Below are 23,532 nucleotides of genomic sequence, written 5' to 3'. Positions count from 1 at the left end.
TGGTTTGGTAGCATACATATATGTTTGTTGATGATTGGTAGAAATAAGGAGAAAAAAGTACCTGCTTGGATCTTTCCAAGTATTGAATTCTCCTTGATGTCTTTAATGATAGAATCCAATTTGATTTTGAATAATCGACATAAAATATCAGGTGTGTCTTCGGCATTAAGCTTTGTGTCTTCTAAAAATCTATTAACTTCTGGCCATTTAGGGTTACATGTAATTGTAATGAAAAAATCTGGATAACCATACCACTTACAAAGAGACATGGCATCTAAATAATTTTGCAACATGTAACGTGCACTGCCAGTAAAGGAAGAAGGTATTATAACAAGCTGACCAACTGTAGACAGATCGTTGTTGCCTTGATTTTGAAAAGAACGGAGATTCTCATAAGTCTCACATCTTAATTCTTTTGCTGATTACGTATGAAAAAGAGTCTTTCACTTTCGATCATTGTATACGCATCAACTAAAAATTGCTGAAAAATGCGCCTAGAAAGTAGAATCAATGAATAATGATTCAATCTGTCTTGGATCATGTAACAGAAAAACTCTCTCATTGTGCATAAGCGTGTTTTAGTGGTGTTTGAACCAGAAACATCACGATGAGGAATGTCAATTTTGTAACAATCATAACCATAAATAAAAATAATCGGATGCTGAAGTGGCACATAAGAGGGATGTAATTCACTAATACTTTGTAGAAAACCCTCTTTGGTCTTGACAATAATATCTCTAGGTTCAAGTGACGTGTCAATGTCTCCAACAACTAAAGCAGCAACCTCAGAAGCAGTTGGCAAGTTATATGTTCTTCCATCTTTATTTCTTTTTGCAATAAGGCGTAACTTTAGATCAGCATGAGGATTGCTTTGAAAACAGTCACGGGCCATTCGGTAAGATTTCACCAACTCATTGTGTGCATCTAACATGTTTCTCAACTCCTGAATAATCTCTACATCTAAAGTTTCAGATGCTTCTGTCGACGCCTTGTTGGATTTACTAAAAAAAATATATGTAATGCAAAAATTAGTTAGCTATTGTGAACACTATAAATCATATAAAATATAATTCTGTTAACTAAGTAGAAAACATACTCTAAACATTCTTGTTGTTTGCTACCTCATTTTCAGTATCCTATATATATAACTAAGAAAATTTAGCGTTTGAACCATCTGTTGGTAGAAGACTTCCAATAGAATGATAATTTTCACCGCTCAATCTAAAAATAAAAGGACCTTTACCTCGGTTTAGGGAAGAATCAACTTTTCCACCCATTGATGTAAAAGCAAACATTGAATTGTATCGACAAATATTTTTCAAAAAATGTTTGCTTTTTGAATCCAATCCAATAAAAAGACGTTTATAACTGGATGGAGGTTCTTTAAAAGTTGGAAGATGAACTTTGCTGTATCCACAACATAAACTAAAGCTTGATTTATTCTTTCTTTGTCTACTTCGTAACGCTTCATCCTTCCACAATTTTGCATTACATTTTTCACATACATGACTTTGATCTCCATGATCTAAATAATCTGATACAAATTATTTACTACATTTATTAATACTTCATTATAAGATAGTAAAATTTGATATGTTAAAAAAATATAATAAAATAAAGAATATTTTTTACCTTTAGATTTACCAGAGAATATTTGATTCATTAATTCTACATCATCATCATCTTGATCTTGTTCTATTACATCTAATGTAGATGTATTAGATATATTTTGTTTATTTGATTTGGATGAAGATGCTTTAATATTCCTTGCGTTAGAAGATTGAGCGGTTGCTTTTTTTGGATTAAGATATTGTTTTCTGATCAGCCAAGAGATTTGTGGACTGTTGTTATCATCATTGCTATAAGACACTATAATATATATACAAAATAATTATAAGTAAGTAGTCACATATAAATTAAAATATGTATCATCATCTAAAGGAAAAGTATAAAAGATAAGTATAGTTATTTACCGTTGGTAATATTAGAAAGTGGTTGTGTAATATTATAAGCTGAAGAAGCAATAACGTTATGAACATTTGTAATTGATTGATAAGAAACATAATTTTCCTTTCCATGGTGCTTATTTGGTTGTGTTATTGGAAGGTTGAAATTGAAATTGATGTCTTCCAAAGATGCTGCAAATTCATGAATGTGTATTGTTATGATGGATGTATTATAAAGGACAATAGATTTAATTATATTACCTTGAAAATTTTGGCTTAAATTTGTTGAGTACATCTTTTGTTTTCTGTTTTGTCTTCTTTCTTTAAAAACTATATGTGAATAATATAAATTGTAATTACAAATTGTAATTACATAAGAAGATATAAATTAAAAAAAAATTATACCATTTGAGGTGGTAGATTGTGGGCTTATTATCTGTGAATCTGTATGAAAAAAAATTATAACTGTTGTTAATAAACATGTCTATTTTTATTATTAATAAATAACTATGTTACGAAAATAACCTTCGAAATTGCATCGCGGGTGAAATTGTTGGGTTTTTTTAACAGTCATTTCGAGTTTTCTTTTCTGTCTCATAAACTTTGCTTCAACAGTTTTTTGATTGTGATATGTACAAAATGTTAATTTTGAATCTAAAACTAGTAGTTGTATTAAAAAGAAAAGGTAATTTATAACATGGTATTTAAATAATTAAATGAACAAAACATAACATTGGTATTCTATAACAAAAAAACTTTATATAACATTTGAAAACATACATTATAGTTTTCATCAAGAAATTTATATTGAATGACAAAAAAACTTAAAAGTTTTTAAATGAATATATAAGTTGAAAATTTAAAACAAAAGTTTTTAATAACATGAAAACATGTAATACTTTAAAATATAAACACAAAACAAACATAAAGTTAATTAAAAACCATAACATAGTGATACATTTTCAAATAGTCTTAAACCAAAAGGTACACAACAGGAAATACAACAATAAAACCATAAACCTTGGAATGATTCCAAGATCTGATAATAGTTCTTAAACAACATAGATAATTAAAAGACTTCAAAATAACATAGAGGAACATTAAAAACATAAACATAAACACTTCACTTTTCGAGCTTGGGGATTAGCAGGGCAGGCTTGCCATCAGAAACAGATTTGGTGGTAGACATATCCCCAAGTTCAACAACATCGTAAGTGTTCATCAATTTTTTCTTGAAACTTGGATTTTTGGATTTCCTCTTAAAAGTTGCAGTGTCACAAACATCAGGCTTCTCAATTTGTTTGTCATTACTTTGTTTTCCAGCTGGAGTAATGACATTATCATCCATAATTTCAACAACAGCCTATAAATTTATAAAATAAGCTTGTAAGTAAATGTTGCATTTTCTATTAATAAATTGAAAATTTAAAGTTAAATTGATGGTAATTACCATTGGTTTGAGAGCTTGGCTTGAGTCAATACCACCAAGATTATCAACCTAATATGTATTTACAAACAAAGAATGAAGTTCAAATATTTAAAATAATATTTATATAAGGTTGAAAAAAATATGTAATACTGTAAAGAATTGAAATAATTTTAACTGTATAAAGGTCATACATTGGGGTTCAGTGTGTCTTGAGACTGACTATCATCCAAACAGTTGGTCAAACATGCGGAGTCATCAACCTTTAATTGAAAAAATTTACCATCACAGTTTGTTGGTGAAAAAATGTATGTTGAATATATTTTTATGTAAATGTATTACCTCCGAATTGTTTGACTTCTTTTTAAGCTCAAAGATAATATCAGCATCATCAATGACTTTGGAAACACCAAAAACCCAGAAGTTGTTTTTCTGATTAAAGTCGGTAATATCAATCCGAAATGCAAACTTTTTCCCCACAAGAACATCGAACTCATCAGAATACAAAGCTTTATCACCACCCTGTTTTAAGTAACATTTTACAACAATATTAACATCAAATAGTTATTAAAATTAAAAATATAAGCCAGAAAATTATAAAGTAATAATGATATCTTACAACAGCATGTTTGTCAACTAAAGCTTTAGCAGAAGTGTTGAGAATTTTCGAAGCTTATCTGTCAAAAACTGTCAAAGAAACACTTCCTGTGGAATCCTGAACCACCAATGGGAGTTTCAGCCTGCATAAATAATAAATCATGTAACATACTACGATTATAAGAAAAATATGATGATAAAATTTAAATATAATATAACCTTTCAACAACTTCAATAACAGTATTATTGCAAGTCTCTGTTTTACATTCAAAAACATCTTCTTGATCAACCAAAACACCCATAGTATGTTCATCACCATCACACTTTTTTGTAACCTTCTTGTGACAAGTTTTACAAGCAAAATAATACCAGGGCAATTCTTCTTGTATCATCCGAACAGTACCAACAATAACCACAGACTTCGCCTATATTTATGTTGACTCTATTATAACATAACATAAATATTAAATATTAAAAAAAGTCAAATGAAGTTTACCTCATTCAGAGTTATCTCAGCTATGTTAACAAATTCGCGCCTTACAACATATTCATCATAGAGGGATAAAAACATTCCAGATAACCTAGATGATTGGGTGGAACATGATGAACCAGCAGAGTTTTGAAGGAGGCTGATAAAAAATGAAATTTAGTGAGTAAAATAAAAAATATGCAAAATCATATTATATTATAATATGAAACTTTAATAATGAATGTATAAAACATGTTTCAAAATGAAGTAATTTCAACAATGTCAGAATTCACAAATTGTAAGGCCCCGTTACCGGTAACCCTACTTTCGTGTTGGATTTACTCATAAACACAGTTCTAATATCAGAGTTAATTAAAACATTTATGCGGAATATAAAACTTTCATTAAACATTACATAATTCATAACTTGTCTCAAAACATCCTTTGTCTTTCACATTAAAGCATTAAAATTAGAACATCATAAGTCTTCAGATGCCAGGCTCTTATTCTTCTGCCATGTGTCCCCGCTCAAGCCAGCTGTCTCATCCTACTCACCTGCGTGCATACTAAAAGTCAGCTACGCTGAGTGAGTTCTAGATAATCACATAATCATACCATTCACATAACATTATATTCTTTCATTCGTACTTTCATACTTTCATACTTCCTTACTTTCTTACTTTCATACTTTCTTACTTTCTTACTTACTTACTTTCTTTTGTATTAACTTACTTTCATATCTTACGTTATAAAGAGCATTACGCCCTACATTCCTCGAGTATTATTAGGGCTCGGTACCCTCCTTCCTCGAGTATTATTAGGGCTCGGTACCCTCCTTCCTCGAGTATTATTAGGGCTCGGTACCCTCTTTCCTCGGGTATTATTAGGGCTCGGTACCCTCTTTCCACGAGTATTATTAGGGCTCGGTTTCCCTCTTTCCTCGAATATTAGTAGGGTTCGGTTCCCTAGTTCTCGAATATTAGTAGGGTTCGATTCCCTCTTCGTTACCATACAACCATACATCATACCTCGAGTATTATTAGGGCTCGGTACCCTTTTCGTAACCCTACAACCATCCTTTCCTTCTTTTATTAACTTTATCACATTCATACACATAAGCATACATATCATACTTACCTTAACTTAGCGTTACAACCTGACAGTACGTGCAATATCCGAAAATCGTTCACATACCGTCAAGCCATCATTCATACATATCACGTTATTCACATAAGGCATACACTTATCTCTTAGGATAAGCGTATTAACAAACATATCGAGTATGCACACAGCCCCGAAAACATAACACATAAATGGGGCTAGAAACTCACCTGAACACGGTTACGTTCACCGTTAATCGTAATCCCTTTCTTCAGTTGTGCACGGCTGACTGTATAACAAGTATACGTATCAATTAACTATCACTTCTCATAATGTATTTCTATCTTTATATGACCCACAACGAACGGGGGTCCGGGGGCAGCGCCCTTGGCAGCGGGGTCTAGGGGCGGCAGCCCCTAGCAGGGTCCAAGGGGCAGAGCCCCTGGCTGGGGTCGAGTTGCCAGGTCAGCTTGGAAAAATTTTATTTCCATTAACTGTCTTAACACATTTTTCATTAGGTTTTTAATTTATTTTCTAATCGAACTTGGCTTTAGGCGAAGTTAAACCTCAGGCGAACTTAGCTTTAGGCGAAGTTAAACCTCAGGCGAACTTAGCTTTAGGCGAAGTTAAACCTCAGGCGAACTTGGATTTAGGCGAAGTTAAACCTCAGGCGAACTTAGCTTTAGGCGAAGTTAAACCTCAGGTGAACTTGGCTTTAGGCGAAGTTAAACCTCAGGCGAACTTATCATCAGGCGAACTTAGCTTGCAGGCGAAGTTCATCAGGCGAACTTAGCTTGCAGGCGAAGTTCATCGCTTGAAGGCGAAGTTGCCCAGATGTCCGCTGTTTCGGTTTCTGATCAACATTTCGGGCGATTTTAACACCCTTGTTAAGGTTCAATACCACCCACTACACTTCCCGACCATTTTCGGTCGTTTATACATTAAAAGCTCGGATCTTTAAACTTCCAAGATCAAGAATCATACCTTTTGAGCTTGTTTGGATCTCGTTTATCTTGGTATCACTACTAATCTTTCTCTCTTACCCGGACCTCGCTCGATCCTTCCTTCTTTCTCGGCCCGGCCGGCGGCGGTTTTGGGTGTGCTTGGTGTGTGTGTATGTGTGTGTTTAGGAGAGTGGGGGAAAATGAAGATATTTTGGGATTTTGGGGGTATTTATATCCCTGAAATCCCATTCTCATTTAACCCATCTCAGTTAATCCAAGTCCAAGACCCGCTCCTTCCCCGACATTAATCAATTACGCGAAATCACTAAACATAACTTCCTTTATTCATCATTAAAATTTTAGGATGTTACAAGTCTTCCCCCCTTAAAGAGGTTTCGTCCCCGAAACCTAACTATTACATAACAAACTAGGGTAAAACTTGCGCATCTCATCCTCGGCTTCCCAAGTAGCATCTGATCCCTTGCGGTGTTTCCATATTACTTTTACCAAAGGTATAATCTTGTGACGAAGCTGCTTCTCCTTGCGATCAACGATCTCTATCGGTTGCTCGATGTAGTTCAATTGTTCATCAACCTCGATGTCCATTAATGGCACGTGAGACGTGTCATCAACTAGACACTTCCTCAGATGAGAAACATGGAAGGTTGAATGAATTCCTTCTAACTCATCGGGTAAATCCAGTTTATAAGCTACTTCACCCACACGTTTTACAATCTTGAACGGTCCAATGTACCTCGGACTCAACTTTCCTCTTTTCCTAAAACGGATAATCCCCTTCCAAGGCGAGACCTTAAGCATCACATTGTCACCAACGTTAAACTCAATTGGTCGTCGCCGCTTATCTGCATAAGACTTTTGTCTGTCTTGAGCGGCTTTCATTCTTGCTTTGATCAGATCGAACTTTGAAGACGTTTCTTGAACCACTTCTAGGCTTCCCATTTCTTTCTGACCAATCTCACCCCAACACACCGGGGTTCTACATCGTCTACCGTAAAGCATCTCAAACGGTGGCATACCAATACTTGAATGGTAACTGTTGTTATAGGAGAACTCTGCCAGGTGCAGATGATCATCCCAACTTCCACCAAAATCTAAAACACAAGCACGTAGCATATCCTCAAGGGTTTGGATCGTCCTTTCAGACTGTCCATCAGTTTGAGGATGATACGCGGTACCGATGTTCAACCTCGTCCCCATAGCTTCATGGAATTTCTTCCAAAACCTCGAAGTAAACCGTGTATCTCTATCGGACACGATCGATAACGGTACTCCATGCTTGGTTACCACTTCCTTGATGAACAAGCTTGCTAACATTTCTGACGAGATGGCCTCTCGTATGGGCAGAAAGTGAGCACTCTTGGTCAAACGGTCCACAATCACCCAGATGGTATCATGTTGCTTAGCTGTACGAGGTAGCTTAGTTATGAAATCCATGGTGATGTGTTCCCATTTCCACTCAGGTATCTCTAGCGGTTGCATCTTCCCATAAGGCTTTTGGTGCTCGGCTTTGACTTGTAAGCAAGTTAAGCACTTACTAACATAATCCACTACATCGTTCTTCATTCCTGGCCACCAGTAATCTCTTTTCAAGTCTTGGTACATCTTTGTAGCTCCTGGATGGATTGAGTACCTTGACTTATGAGCTTCATCTAAGATTCGACTTCTAAGATCACCATGGCGTGGGATCCACATACGGTCAAACCTAGTCTTAACTCCATGAGTGTTTTCCATCAACTCATCTTGCTGGCCATAAATCCTTTCTTTCTTTACTAACCCTTCATCTACTAACACTTCTGACTGCACCTTGATGATTTCTTCAAAAAGACTCGGGTTCATGATCAACTTGTATGACTTCACTGTTGCAAGGACTTCCTCATTCTTACGACTTAACGCATCAGCGACCACGTTAGCTTTACCGGGGTAATACTTAATCTCACAGTCGTAATCCTTTATCAATTCTAACCATCTTCTCTGCCTCATGTTCAGTTCTTTCTGCTCGAAGAAGTACTTTAAACTCTTATGATCGGTATAGATAGTACACTTAGTGCCGTACAGATAATGCCTCCATATCTTAAGAGCATGCACTACAGCTGCTAACTCCAAATCATGCGTCGGATAAGTACTCTCATGGACCTTCAACTGTCTAGACGCGTAGGCTATCACCTTCCCTCGTTGCATCAACACGCAACCTAACCCTTGATGCGAGGCATCAGCACAAACAACAAAATCCTCATCACCATCGGGTAAAGTAAGGATTGGAGCTTGCGTGAGTCTCTTCTTCAATTCTTCAAAGGCTTCCTCCTGAAACTTTCCCCAACTGAATACTATCGACTTTCGGGTCATACCGGTCAGCGGTGCGGCTATCTTGGAGAAACCTTCGATGAATCTCCTATAGTAGCCAGCTAACCCTAGGAAGCTTCGTATATCAGTCGGATTCTGCGGAGTCTTCCAATTCGTTATCGCTTCAATCTTAGATGGGTCCACGGTAATCCCCTCCGGATTAACCACATGACCTAAAAATTGCACTTCTCTTAACCAGAACGCGCACTTCGAAAACTTGGCATACAACTTCTCTTTCTTCAGAGTCTCCAGTACCTCTCTCAGATGCTCAGCATGTTCAGACTCGCTCTTTGAATAAACCAATATATCATCGATGAAGACGATAACCGACTTATCTAACATCGGTCGACACACCCTATTCATCATGTCCATAAATGCTGCAGGAGCATTGGTTAGACCGAATGACATTACGAGGAACTCGTAGTGTCCATACCGCGTTCGGAACGCTGTCTTAGGGATGTCTGCCTCTTTCACCTTCAGCTGATGGTAGCCTGATTTGAGATCTATTCGTGAGAACCAACTTGAACCTTGCAGTTGGTCAAACAGATCATCAATCCTTGGCAAAGGATATCTGTTCTTTACCGTAAGCTTATTCAACTCACGATAGTCTATGCACATTCTCATACTTCCATCCTTCTTTTTCACGAACAATACTGGTGCGCCCCACGGGGAAACACTCGGTCTTATGAAACCCTTGTCGAGGAGTTCTTGCAGTTGGGACACCAACTCCTTCATCACAGACGGTGCTAGACGGTAAGGCGCCTTTGCGACAGGTTGGGCTCCTGGTATTAAATCTATCTGAAATTCTATTTCTCGCTCCGGTGGCAACCCCGGAAGATCCTCAGGGAATACTTCTGGGTAGTCGCGCACAATAGGAACACCCTTCATCTCTTTCGTCTCGGCCGTAGCGTTGACGACATACGCCAGGTAGGCACAACACCCTCGCCTTAGCAAACCCTCGGCTTTCATCATCGAAATGACATTAAGCCCAGAACTTTCCTTATCACCATAAACCGTCACCGCACTACCATCCAATGACTTTAACCTTAACATCCTACTTTTACATACTATCTGAGCCTCAAACTCAGACAACCAATCCATACCCAAAACCACATCGAACCCTCCCAAGGTCATAACGTACAAGGTAACCGGGAACTTATGTCCTTCCAATTCTATCTTACAGTTCTTAACCATCTTTGTTATTTTAACCGAAGTGTCACTAGCGGTTTCTACTATAAGGGTCTCAGACACTCGGCAACATTTCATTTTAGCTAGTTTACTAAATGGTGTGGCTACGAAACTTTTGTTTGCGCCCGAATCAAATAATACAGTAGCGGAAACACCGTTCACTAGAAACGTACCTGTGACAACATCCGGAATCTGCTTGGCTTGTTCTTGGGTCAGCATATAGGCTCTAGTTCTTGGCCTAGCTTGATCGGCATTTTTCCTTCCACTACCTCCAGCTTCACTCTCGGTACACTCCCTAGCAAAGTGACCTGTCTTACCACACTTGTAGCATGCAGGCTTAGAACTGCACTCATGAGCATAATGACCTGCCTTCCCACACTTGTAGCAAACATTCGACCCAAATCTACATTCTCCGGCATGAATCTTTCCACACTTATGACATGTATCCGAACCCTTTCCCCACCTACACTCACCACTGTGTGCCTTGCCACAGGTCTTGCACGACCTGTTCTCCCAAACTCTGGGCTGCTTGTTCTTAGGGTTCCACATCTGGGTACCGGGTCGTTTAGCAGGAGCGACCCATTTCTTTTCTTTCTTCTCGTCTCCCACCACCACATCATCCGCAGTCAAGTCTGCATAGACCATTTCTGCGAGTTCGACAGCAGAATTGAAAGTAGCAGGTTTACTTGTCCTGACTAACATGCGGACTCTCTGTGGTAATCCCCTCACGTAACACTTGATCCTTTTAGCCTCAGTGTTGACCATATCGGGCACCAACCTAGACATTCGATTGAACTCGGTGGTGTACTCACGATGTGTCATTGTTCCAGCTTTCAAGTTTAGGAACTTCATCTCCGCCCTCTCAACCTCGGCGTCAGCACAGAACTTCATCATCACTAACTCCTTCAGATCGTCCCATTTCATCTCCTTAATCTCTTCACGGGTCTTCCTCTGCTCCACACTCTCCCACCAATACATAGCCTCATCCTCGAATGATTGAGTAGCATAACCTACCGCTTGATCGGGACGGCACTCGCTAATGCGGATAACCTTATCCATGGCGGTTATCCACTGAAGAGTAGCGATTGCGTCTCCTAAACCAGTCAGCTTAGGCGGGTCACAACCTTTGAAGGACTTATAGTTGCAACCGCCTCGGCCCCTCTTCCTATCATCATTTTTCACAGACCTTACCTCACTTGAGTCACCCCTTTCCCTTTCGTCATCCTTTCTACCATTACCACCGGCCCCTTCAACAGTTCTTTCTCGGCTTCCAGCAGACCTTCCCGGGGTAATATTCTTCACAGCAGTGGCCACAGCTTGAACAATAGCTGCTTGAATGGCGGGATCCAGTTGAACTCCTTCATTGTTTTCCGGGTTTTTTCCAGCTGCGCTTCCTTCAGCTTCGGTGCTGAAAGCTGTCTCAACCGAAGGTTGCTGGACACGACGAGGCCTGCCGCGTCGTCCAGTGCGACCTCCAGCTCCAACAATGTCTCCAGCTCCAGCCATTGTATTCTAAGGGGAAAACACAAACATCATCACTCAAGGAACTATTCAGTACAAGGATAGGAAGGCTATCAGGTAATAACAGTGGCCAGCTGTGACTAGCTGATCACGTTGCTTTCCGTGTCCTATACACTTCCCTTTATGAGTCTATTTGTGCTGGTTCTACTTAAGCAGTTAGTCAAATCAAACAATCAATTATTCCTATCCCTGTCGTTCACATATCTTTTCTTTCTCATTAACATATATCATTTAATCATACAATTTACCTTTACTGATCTTGCTTGAGCGACACATGGCATTCTTGGACTGGCATCTTCTTTCCTTTCTTACTTAAATCCCATTCTCTGTTCGAGTCTAAGCATGTAGGATGCTTAAATCTCTCGAACTTTGCTCTGATACCAACTTGTAAGGCCCCGTTACCGGTAACCCTACTTTCGTGTTGGATTTACTCATAAACACAGTTCTAATATCAGAGTTAATTAAAACATTTATGCGGAATATAAAACTTTCATTAAACATTACATAATTCATAACTTGTCTCAAAACATCCTTTGTCTTTCACATTAAAGCATTAAAATTAGAACATCATAAGTCTTCAGATGCCAGGCTCTTATTCTTCTGCCATGTGTCCCCGCTCAAGCCAGCTGTCTCATCCTACTCACCTGCGTGCATACTAAAAGTCAGCTACGCTGAGTGAGTTCTAGATAATCACATAATCATACCATTCACATAACATTATATTCTTTCATTCGTACTTTCATACTTTCATACTTCCTTACTTTCTTACTTTCATACTTTCTTACTTTCTTATTTACTTACTTTCTTTTGTATTAACTTACTTTCATATCTTACGTTATAAAGAGCATTACGCCCTACATTCCTCGAGTATTATTAGGGCTCGGTACCCTCCTTCCTCGAGTATTATTAGGGCTCGGTACCCTCCTTCCTCGAGTATTATTAGGGCTCGGTACCCTCTTTCCTCGAGTATTATTAGGGCTCGGTACCCTCTTTCCACGAGTATTATTAGGGCTCGGTTTCCCTCTTTCCTCGAATATTAGTAGGGTTCGGTTCCCTAGTTCTCGAATATTAGTAGGGTTCGATTCCCTCTTCGTTACCATACAACCATACATCATACCTCGAGTATTATTAGGGCTCGGTACCCTTTTCGTAACCCTACAACCATCCTTTCCTTCTTTTATTAACTTTATCACATTCATACACATAAGCATACATATCATACTTACCTTAACTTAGCGTTACAACCTGACAGTACGTGCAATATCCGAAAATCGTTCACGTACCGTCAAGCCATCATTCATACATATCACGTTATTCACATAAGGCATACACTTATCTCTTAGGATAAGCGTATTAACAAACATATCGAGTATGCACACAGCCCCGAAAACATAACACATAAATGGGGCTAGAAACTCACCTGAACACGGTTACGTTCACCGTTAATCGTAATCCCTTTCTTCAGTTGTGCACGGCTGACTGTATAACAAGTATACGTATCAATTAACTATCACTTCTCATAATGTATTTCTATCTTTATATGACCCACAACGAACGGGGGTCCGGGGGCAGCGCCCCTGGCAGCGGGGTCTAGGGGCGGCAGCCCCTAGTAGGGTCCAAGGGGCAGAGCCCCTGGCTGGGGTCGAGTTGCCAGGTCAGCTTGGAAAAATTTTATTTCCATTAACTGTCTTAACATATTTTTCATTAGGTTTTTAATTTATTTTCTAATCGAACTTGGCTTTAGGCGAAGTTAAACCTCAGGCGAACTTAGCTTTAGGCGAAGTTAAACCTCAGGCGAACTTAGCTTTAGGCGAAGTTAAACCTCAGGCGAACTTGGCTTTAGGCGAAGTTAAACCTCAGGCGAACTTGGCTTTAGGCGAAGTTAAACCTCAGGCGAACTTGGCTTTAGGCGAAGTTAAACCTCAGGCGAACTTATCATCAGGCGAACTTAGCTTGCAGGCGAAGTTCATCAGGCGAACTTAGCTTGCAGACGAAGTTCATCGCTTGAAGGCGAAGTTGCCCAGATGAAGGCGAAGTTGCCCAGATGTCCGCTGTTTCGGTTTCTGATCAACATTTCGGGCGATTTTAACACCCTTGTTAAGGTTCAATACCACCCACTACACTTCCCGACCATTTTCGGTCGTTTATACACTAAAAGCTCGGATCTTTAAACTTCCAAGATCAAGAATCATACATTTTGAGCTTGTTTGGATCTCGTTTATCTTGGTATCACCACTAATCTTTCTCTCTTACCCGGACCTCGCTCGATCCTTCCTTCTTTCTCGGCCCGGCCGGCGGCGGTTTTGGGTGTGCTTGGTGTGTGTGTATGTGTGTGTTTAGGAGAGTGGGGGAAAATGAAGATATTTTGGGATTTTGGGGGTATTTATATCCCTGAAATCCCATTCTCATTTAACCCATCACAATTAATCCAAGTCCAAGACCCGCTCCTTCCCCGACATTAATCAATTACGCGAAATCACTAAACATAACTTCCTTTATTCATCATTAAAATTTTAGGATGTTACACAAATAGCTTTGAAACATTAAAACAGTTGTTTACATAACCGAAATGACCAAAGTACTTCAATGTGCCAAACTGGAGTACAACAACAATAACACCATTTTCATTTCTATTTTCCCAGTGCTCTAAAACAGAATCAGCATATGCATCCCACAAAGAAAGGTAAATTGAATTCATCATTGCAAAACAGAATTAAAAATAATATTTCAACAAAAGTGATTACAAACTAAATTTATAATTATAAAATATTAACACTGAATACATACTCAAGATCTTGAAGAATGACATTCACTTTCTTTGTGTCTTTACCCTTTGGTGTCTTGAATTTCTTCAGATCTTTAACATCAGCAACAAAACCAATAACATCTGGAAAAATAATTTGTGGATTTAAATATAAAAAGTTAAAGTACAGAGAAATAAAATAATTGTACAATATAAAATCTGTTTACCTAAAGCTTGATTATCAGGAACAGTTTTTTCAATGATATCCTTAAAATCTGTGAAACAGAATCCATATACTGGACCAGAGAAATCAAAACATGGGAACACATCACTGTCCACAAAAATACCAAGCTTGTTTTGGTTGTTCACATATTTGTACTTTGAGTCATTCAAACCAATCGTAGGCCTCACAATGAAATAACAGTCTACAAAAGTAAAATTAAAGAAGTGTAAATAAGATTTAATCAAAAAATTATTTAGTGATTTAAAAAAAAACTAAAAGCATAATCTAAAAAAAAAATAAAAAATCAACATATGATATTAATTGTGTAAAGTAAAAGTAATATTAAGTATAAAAAGAGGATACTATTATAAAGAAGCTGATTCATTAATAATATCTACAATTATTTATTAATTTTAATAATAAATAAAAAAAGTTGGAACACAAAATAGGTTATACTCTTTTGAATAAAAATGGAAAACTACAAAATACTAATAACTTTAATTCACATACAATTTGACAAATATTTCTAAAATTACTTAAAGATACATACTAATTTTATAACATATGTTCAACTATAATACAAATACAATGAAGAAAAAAATAGAGTGTAAACAACTATTAAAAAAATTAGTATAAACAATCAAGACAATTATAGTAAATGTTATCAATATTTACTACAAAATTATAATATAAATTCAAAACTAATATAATAACAAATAAGAAATCAACATATGATAACAACTGTGCAAAGTAAAAATAATATTGTTGACAATAAAAATAAAAGAATAGTAAAAATAACTGGATTCATGAAGAAGACTTTCAAATTTGGGAAACCATCTTCTAAGAACATTAGCTTGCATTGTGGTTTCCTGTAACTAAAAAGTATAGGTCAAAAAGATATAAAAATAAAACAACATAATTTAAAATAAAATCTTTAAATTAAATGGATTAAGATATACCTGTTCATCCAAAACAATCATTTCAATTGAGTAAAACTGATCTGGATTATTATACAAAGGCTGCTTTCATAAACGAATTACACGAACTTTGACAGTGTAATCACGATGAGCCAAATCCAAATCTTTCAAATAAGTGATGTTTCTGTAACAAAATTATATGCAAAAAACAAATTTATTAATTATAAGCTGATATAAATAAAGAATGCATTATAACATAAAGTATTAGAATATACCCGTGCTCCATGACTTCACAAGAAAGAAACAATACAGAAATTAAAGAGAAGGGGGAGGTGAGCGTGCAAAATTGTGAGCATGTGGGGGAGTATTTATAGAGGAAAAACAACAATCTATTTTACGCTATATGAAAAATAGAAGGCAAATCTTCCTTCTTGATTTGATAAATTGTTAACTAAATTGGGAAAGATTTTCTCTAAAGAGAACTTTATTAAGACTAAACAAATATAACTTTGTACCAACTTTTACATAAACCAATACATAAAAACGGTTAAAAACAGAATGCATCAAAATATTCATAGAATATTTACAATATTTTGAAAAGACTAAACACTTTAAAAATTTAAGTTTAGTTAAAAATATAAACTACAGTTTATAATTTCAAAATATAATTATAACAAATCCGTGATTATAAATTATTGTCCCAAATATATAGTTTAAGTATTGAGTATTTTTCTTACATTTTTTTAAAATTTAAATTTAATATTCATTATATATGAAAAGTTTATCAACATATTTAAGTAAGGTCAAGATTAACTTTCTAAAAACAATATATTAAAACGGATAAAACAGAAAGCATGAAAATATCCAATGAATATTGACAATGTTTTGAAAAGACAATTCAATTGAAAAGTAAAAGTTTATTTCAAAATATAAAATATGGTTTGTAATTTTTGAATTTTAATTATTGTTAATCCGTGAATGTAAATAAATAACAACAAATATATACTTTTAAACGAAATTGGAAAATGTACATGAGAATTTAATTAGCCAGATTCTTGATTGGAATTTTAAACAGTGTCAATTGGTGATAAATTATCTGTTTTATTTCTTTTAACATAAAAAAAAACAAAATTACAAATATGTGATTAGAAATTATTGTCCAAAATATATAGTTTTAAAGGAAAATGGAAAATGTATATGAAAACTGAATTAGCGAGGTTGTTGATTGTAATTTTAAACGGTGTCAATGTTGATTTATTTCTGTTTTATTTATTATAGCCTTAATTTTTTTTTATTTTCATTTTTAGTTAATATCTAAAATTAGTTGAAATATATATTGAGTATTTTTCTTACATTTTTGAAAATTTAAATATAATATATAATATTCATTATATATGAAAAGTTTATAAACATATTTAAGTAAGGTCAAGATTAACTTTTTAACTATTTGCAACTTTTAAATAAAACAATACATTAAAAAGGATAAAAACAGAAAGCATGAAAATATCCAATGAATATTGACAATGTTTTGAAAAGACCAATCAATTGAAAAGTAAAAGTTTATATCAAAATCTAAAATATAGTTTGTAATTTTTGAATTTTAATTATTGTTAATCCGTGAATGTAAATAAATAACAACAAATATATACTTTTAAATGAAAATGGAAAATGTACATGAGAATTTAATTAGCCAGATTCTTGATTGGAATTTTAAACAATGTCAATGGGTGATAAATTATCTGTTTTATTTCTTATAATATAAAAAAATCAACATTTCATTGCTATATAATCTCTATAAGTAGTTGAAATAGTTGAAATCAACATTTCATTGCTATTTATCTTCTGTTTTTAGTTTCATATAGTGTAAATGTTATGTTTTTCGTTCACCTATAATCTGTATAAGTAGTCCAACTAATTTTGACACATTTTAATCTCTAATATTCTTTCACCTACAATCTATTTTAAACTATAAGAAACATGGTAGAAAAATATTGTAAGGCCCCATTACCGGTGCCTCACATTTGGGCGTTGGATTTACTCATCAACATAGTTCTATTCATCAGAGTTATTAAATACATACTCGGAATATAAAAACTTTCATAAAACAATACATAATTTGTTCTTAAAAAAACATCTTTGTCTTTTAAAATAAACAACCATTAAACATAACTGATAAACGTCTCGAGTCTTCCGATGCCAGCCTCTTATTCAATGCCATGTGTTACCCTCAAGCGAGCTGTCTCATCCTACTCACCTGCGTGCATACTAAAAGTCAGCTACGCTTAGTGAGTTCTAGTTAATAACATAACATACTTTACATACATACATACATACATACTTTCATAATTCAAATTCTACTTTACTCTATTCTATTCTGCCTCGGATATTATTAGGGTCCGGTCCCTTTTTCTACCTCGGAAGTTATCAGGGTCCGGTCCCATTTCTGCCTCGAGATTATTAAAGGGCTCGGTCCCTTTTCTGCCTTGGATATTATTAGGGTCCAGTCCCTTTTCTGCCTCGAAATTATTAAAGGGCTCGGTCCCTTTTCTGCCTCGAGATTATTAAAGGGTTCGGTCCCTTTTCTGCCTTGGATATTATTAGGGTCTAGTCCCTTTTCTACCAATCTATCTCTTACATTCATTCATAACATACATACGTATCATTCATAGTTCATACATAATATTCATATTCATAATCATAACTTGGAAATACGTGCAATATCCGAAGATCGTTCACGTACCGACAAGAAATCATTCATACATTATACATAGCATTCATATCCATAACTATAACTTGACAGTGTGTGCAATATCCGAAGATCGTTCAGTACCGACAAGCAATCATTCATACCATACACATATATCACATAGGGCATACACTTATCACTTAGGATAAGTGTATTAACAAATCACATCGAGTATGCACACAACCCCGAAAATATAACAAGGAATGGGGCTAGAAGCTCACCTGGATCCTGTTGTGTTCACCGTTAATTGTTATCCCTTCTTTAATTGAGCCCGGCTAAGTGTTAAATATATATTTTTTAATTAACTGTATATTTATCTAAGTTGGTATTTTAATTAACCAACACTTTTCAAAGTTGGGCTTGTTTGTCTAATTAATACACATGGGCTATCTAGTTAGATCAGGCTATTGATCACTCTAGCTTTTGGGCCTAGTTGGGCCAGGCCCATAGACCGCAACACCTACCAAGTGGCCGAGAACTCTTGGCAGAGAACCCATGTGTTGACCGAGAACCCTTGGGTTGACCGAGAACACAAGGTCACCGAAATCTCTAATTGACTGAGAACTCTTGGTCACCAAGAACTCTCATCACCGAGAACGCTCGTTGACCGAGAAATCCAATTGACCGAAAACTCATGTTGACCGAGTTCTCGTGTTGACCGAGAACCCATATGGAGGCTCAGGTTCGAGAACCCTTGTTTGATGCTTTCAGCACATATTTTCCTATCTTTAATTCCATTTTAGCTCAGTAACGGTTAATCGGTCCATGATTACCCTTTTAATCACCTAAACCCTAAACCTCCTTAACTGTTTTACGCTCGTTATCAACCCATCATAAAGACTTAACTCTTTTCTAGCATAAAGCTTGAACCTTTATGGCTAAAACGTTCAAAACTAGATCTAGGGTTTATTTAAACTAGCCGTTCATAACCATGAGTTCGTTAAGTCCATTTTAATCTTCAAGTTTTCAACTTTACGATTTATCTAGACCCGATCTATCATCCTACTAATTTTCATGTAAATCCGTTCATGAAAAGTAAGTCTTTTTAACAAAAATGTACCTTTGAGGTTTTTGTATGAAATCACTCGAGATGCTCAAAACCATATCAAACGAACTCCGATTTGAGTGATTCAAGTGGCCACAGAACCGTCTGGTCCCTATCTACAACCCATCAGCTCACCTTCGCCGGAAACGGCCGCTACAGTCGCCGGAATAGTGGAACAGTTGCCGGAATCTTCACTTTTGAGCTGCTATGGTTTTGCTGATAAAAACCGGACTTCCCGACCTCTGATCGAATATCTAGTCGATGGAAATCTTTATTTATATACCATGAACACTCAGTTAAAATTTGAGACCGATCTGACGGCTAGATCTCCGGGAATCTTTGTGTCTTTGTAGGTGGTTTTCTCAAAAACGGGAATTGGGTTAAGTGTGTGTTTTGATGGTGTAGGCTATGGTGTAGAGATGTAAGAAAATGGAAAGGATTAGGGTTTTAAGGGGTATTTATACTCCCTTAAGCCCATGGATCTTAGGCCCGTATTTCCTTTTTGGTCCATAGTTAATTACATCTAATTAGCCTACTTATCCTTCCATCTTTATTATTTTACTATTTTTCTAATAACCCAAGTAAACTTTTCGGTCTTAAATAAATAATATATAATTATTTATTCTTAGAAATTTTGGGATGTTACAAATATTCTTTCTTGGTTAGAGACATTGGTTTCTAAATTGGGAAACATTTTTGAAAACTTTTGAAAAAGAAAGATGTCTTCCAATAGTGTTTTATAGATTGAGTGAATATAAAGATCCTAAGTTTTTTTAAAGTTGAAATAAAACAATCAATAAAAACGGAAAAAAACATAATGCATTTAAATATCCAACTAATATATCCAATTTTTGAAAAGACAAAATACTTTTAAAGTGTAAATATCTATATTGGGATTTGAAAATGTCTTATTTAATATCGTAGTTTATTTTCTTATAGTGTAAATGTTATGTTTTTCTTTCACCTATAATCTGAATAAGTGGTCCAATATATATTTTGTCACATTTGAATGTTCTAATATACATTCACCTACAATTTATTTTAAGATATAAGAAACGTGGCAGAAAAATATTCTTTCTTGGTTAGAGAAATTGGTTTATAAATTTGGAAAAATTTTTGGAAAATTGTGAAAAAGATGTCTTCTAATAGTGTTTATAGATTGAGTGAATATAATGATCCTAATTTTTTTAAAAGTTAGTCCAACACATTCTCACAATCTTGAAATGGTCAACTTGTCCTCATAGTTGGAAAAATATGGAAATTGTGTATAAGTTGTTCAGATATTTAGGTAAAGTGTCATACATATTTTGTAACTGTTTTTAAAGTTGATATACAATAATACATAAAAAACGAAACAAACATAATGTAGTAAGGTTTGAAAAAACAAAATTAAAATTCATTGGAAAGACTGAACAATTGACATAAGTATACTTTTTTTGAAAATGAAAGTTTAATTTTTTGTAATATAATTTTGTTTGGAAATGAAAAGTCCAACTTTCAAAAGTAGATCTACCTTTTTAAAAGTTGAATTTTGTAAAGATCTCCTTTTTTGAAAGTTGGATTTTTTAATATATTTTAGTTTGAAATGAAAAGTTGATAAAAAGTAGATCTGCCTTTTTAAAAGTTTAGAGAAAATCATATCTTTTGGTTTGAAATAAAAAGTTGATCAAAAGTAGATCTACCTTTTTAAAGTTGAAAGAAAATAAAACATTAAAAAGATAACAAAAAGATTGTATTGAGCTTTGTAAAGATTTGTAAAGAATATTTACAGTTTTTTGAAAAGAGTGAACACTTTAAAAATGGTTTTGTAAATCAAAATAAAATTTTAATTTTTAAAATATATGATATGTAAATCTTTGATTACAGATTATAATAACAACAAACATAGACATTTTGAACGAAAAGTTTAGAATATATCATAATTTACTTAGTCTGAATGTTGCTTGGAATATCAAATACTTAAAATGTAGACAATTTTCGGACTTTTTTCATATAATGTTTTCTAGTTTGAAATGATAAATTAATAAACCTACTTAGGTAGGGAAAATATTAACTTTCTACTCTAACTTTCTACTGTGATGAATTTTAAAATATGCCAGTCTTATTCAAAATCATAGTTTTTTTTCATATATTCTAAATATTTCAATGTTTTCTTTAACTTATAATCTATATATGTAGTACAAAAAAAATAATAATCTTTTTAAACAATAAATGTTGATCTAAATATTTAGCATTTAAAGAAAATTCATCATAAAAAGGATAAAACCAAAAATAATAACCTTTTCAAACAATATTATAAGTTTTTGGAAATTATAAATTAGAAATATTGCATATATAACAATGATAATATAATTCTTAATTCTTAAATAATAACATTTTTAAGCAATAAATGTTGATCTAAATATTTACAATTTCAAGAAAATACATCATAAAAAGGATAAGACCAAAAATAAGAACCTTTTGAAACACTATTAAAATTTATTGTAAATTGGAAATATTGCATATATAAAAAAGTATTCTTTTTTTTATAAACACTATTAAAAATTAAAATCAATTTGTTAATTCCTAAAAATAATTATCATTCAAGAACATTTAGATGAAAAACATCATATACATGATAAAATAAAAAAATAATAACCTTTTTAAACAATAAATGTTGATCTAAATATTTAACATTTAAAGAAAATTAATCATAAAAAGGATAAAATCAAAAATAATAACCTTTTTAAACAATATTATAAGTTTTAGGAAATTAGATATTAGGATTAAAAATATTGCATATATAAAAATGATAATATAATTCTTTATTCTTAAATAATAACCTTTTTAAACAATAAATGTTGATCTAAATATTTAGCATTTCAAGAAAATACATCATAAAAAGGATAAAACCAAAAGAATAACCTTTTTAAACACTATTAAAAGTTTTTGTAATTTGAAAATATTGCATATATAAAAAAGTATTCTTATTTTTATAAACACTATGACAAATTTTAATAAATTTGTTAATTCTTTAAAATTATTATTTTTCAAGAACATTTAGATGAAAAACATCATATACATCATAAGAGGATAAAATAAAAAATAATAAACTTTTTAAACAATAAATTACGATATAAATTTTTAGCATTTAAATATTTACATCATAAAAGGAAAAATTATAGTTTTTCAAACGTATTATTTTATTTCATTTAAATTTTTATGTTTTTGTTTTTAAAATATGTAATATGTAATTCATTTATTATAAATTAAATATTATCAATTAAAGTAAACAAATACATACTTTTAAAGAGAAATGTAAATTTGAGTATACCTTCACACCATAAATTATATGAGAACGAAATTTATTAATCCGATTCTTGCTTGAAGAAACATACTGTAATCTGTAAACATATGGAAATCATATTTTGTTAAAATATGCAACTAATATAATAAATTAAACTTTCATAACACATACTATGAAGAAGATAACTTACTGTTTGAAGAAATTGAATTAAACAACATGATATTGAAGTCCAACAATCCAGAATCCAGCTAAATTGATGTGTACTTGCAAAACATTTAAAACAAATTTGGAAATTAATTTGAATTAATAAATATGTAAAATAAAATTTTAAATTACTAAATTATATATAGAGATTTAAACAACAAAACAGTACCTGTTCATCGTCATCTTTAATCTTCAATGTTGAGAATAAGCCTAAAAAATATGGTACAAATAATGCAAGCCAAAATGATCAATTAAATAAATTTAATTCTTTATTTTTCAGAATATAAAGAATTAAATTAATTATAAAATCAACTACACATACCTTGCAAAACATAATATTGATTCCAGCAAAGCCGATGTATACTTGGAAAACATAGAAAACGTAATACAATAATTTGAAAAGTAAAATAGAAGTGAGAAATGAGAAATATAGAAAATGGAAAATTTAAAAAAATAAATTAAATATAATATTTGAACAGGATAACAGTACCTCTTTATGTTCATCTTCATCTTCACTGTTGACAATATGAATCTGAATAGACAGCATAGAATTATTTATTAATGAAAAATAAATTAACAGTTAATTAACATGACTTAAGTACACAGTATGAGGCAAATTAATAAAACCTAACATAAATAAATTAATTACGCTTACCTTCAACGAAGACGATTTACGGAGGCTTTAGATGAACTGACCTTAAATTTTCCCTAAATATTTGAAAAGGTATAAAGAGATAAAATTTATTTTCAGGATTAGAACATAAGAATAAAATATTTAGAGAAAATAGAAATATATAAACACATTAAAAGTCACA

At 33.7% G+C, this 23,532-nt stretch overlaps 1 protein-coding gene and 1 pseudogene across 2 annotated transcripts; both read right to left on the bottom strand.

Moving 5' to 3' along the window:
- Nucleotides 1-406: 406 nt before the first annotated feature.
- Nucleotides 407-892, bottom strand: LOC143600865 (uncharacterized). Its single transcript, XM_077078419.1, has one exon. It carries the CDS (start codon nucleotides 890-892, stop codon nucleotides 407-409), a length of 486 nt encoding a protein of 161 aa, XP_076934534.1.
- A 2,218-nt stretch (nucleotides 893-3,110) lies between these two features.
- LOC143600864 (replication protein A 70 kDa DNA-binding subunit B-like) lies at nucleotides 3,111-15,722 on the bottom strand (annotated as a pseudogene). The gene is made up of 12 exons (XR_013147557.1): nucleotides 15,712-15,722; nucleotides 15,479-15,620; nucleotides 15,319-15,388; nucleotides 14,524-14,721; nucleotides 14,341-14,440; nucleotides 14,085-14,252; nucleotides 4,691-4,735; nucleotides 4,466-4,598; nucleotides 4,189-4,394; nucleotides 3,992-4,112; nucleotides 3,715-3,894; nucleotides 3,111-3,635 (listed from the first exon to the last, which is right to left on the bottom strand). The product of XR_013147557.1 is annotated as a replication protein A 70 kDa DNA-binding subunit B-like (transcript).
- Between the last annotated feature and the right edge of the window lie 7,810 nt (nucleotides 15,723-23,532).

The sequence above is a fragment of the Bidens hawaiensis genome, unplaced genomic scaffold (assembly GCF_021521415.1).
Source record: "Bidens hawaiensis isolate Kalapana, Puna unplaced genomic scaffold, B.hawaiensis_p1.1 tig00054999_1, whole genome shotgun sequence".
Classification (NCBI taxonomy): Eukaryota; Viridiplantae; Streptophyta; class Magnoliopsida; order Asterales; family Asteraceae; genus Bidens; species Bidens hawaiensis.
The sequence above is the reverse complement of the archived record's forward strand: the minus strand, read 5'-3'. Positions and strand labels throughout refer to the sequence as shown.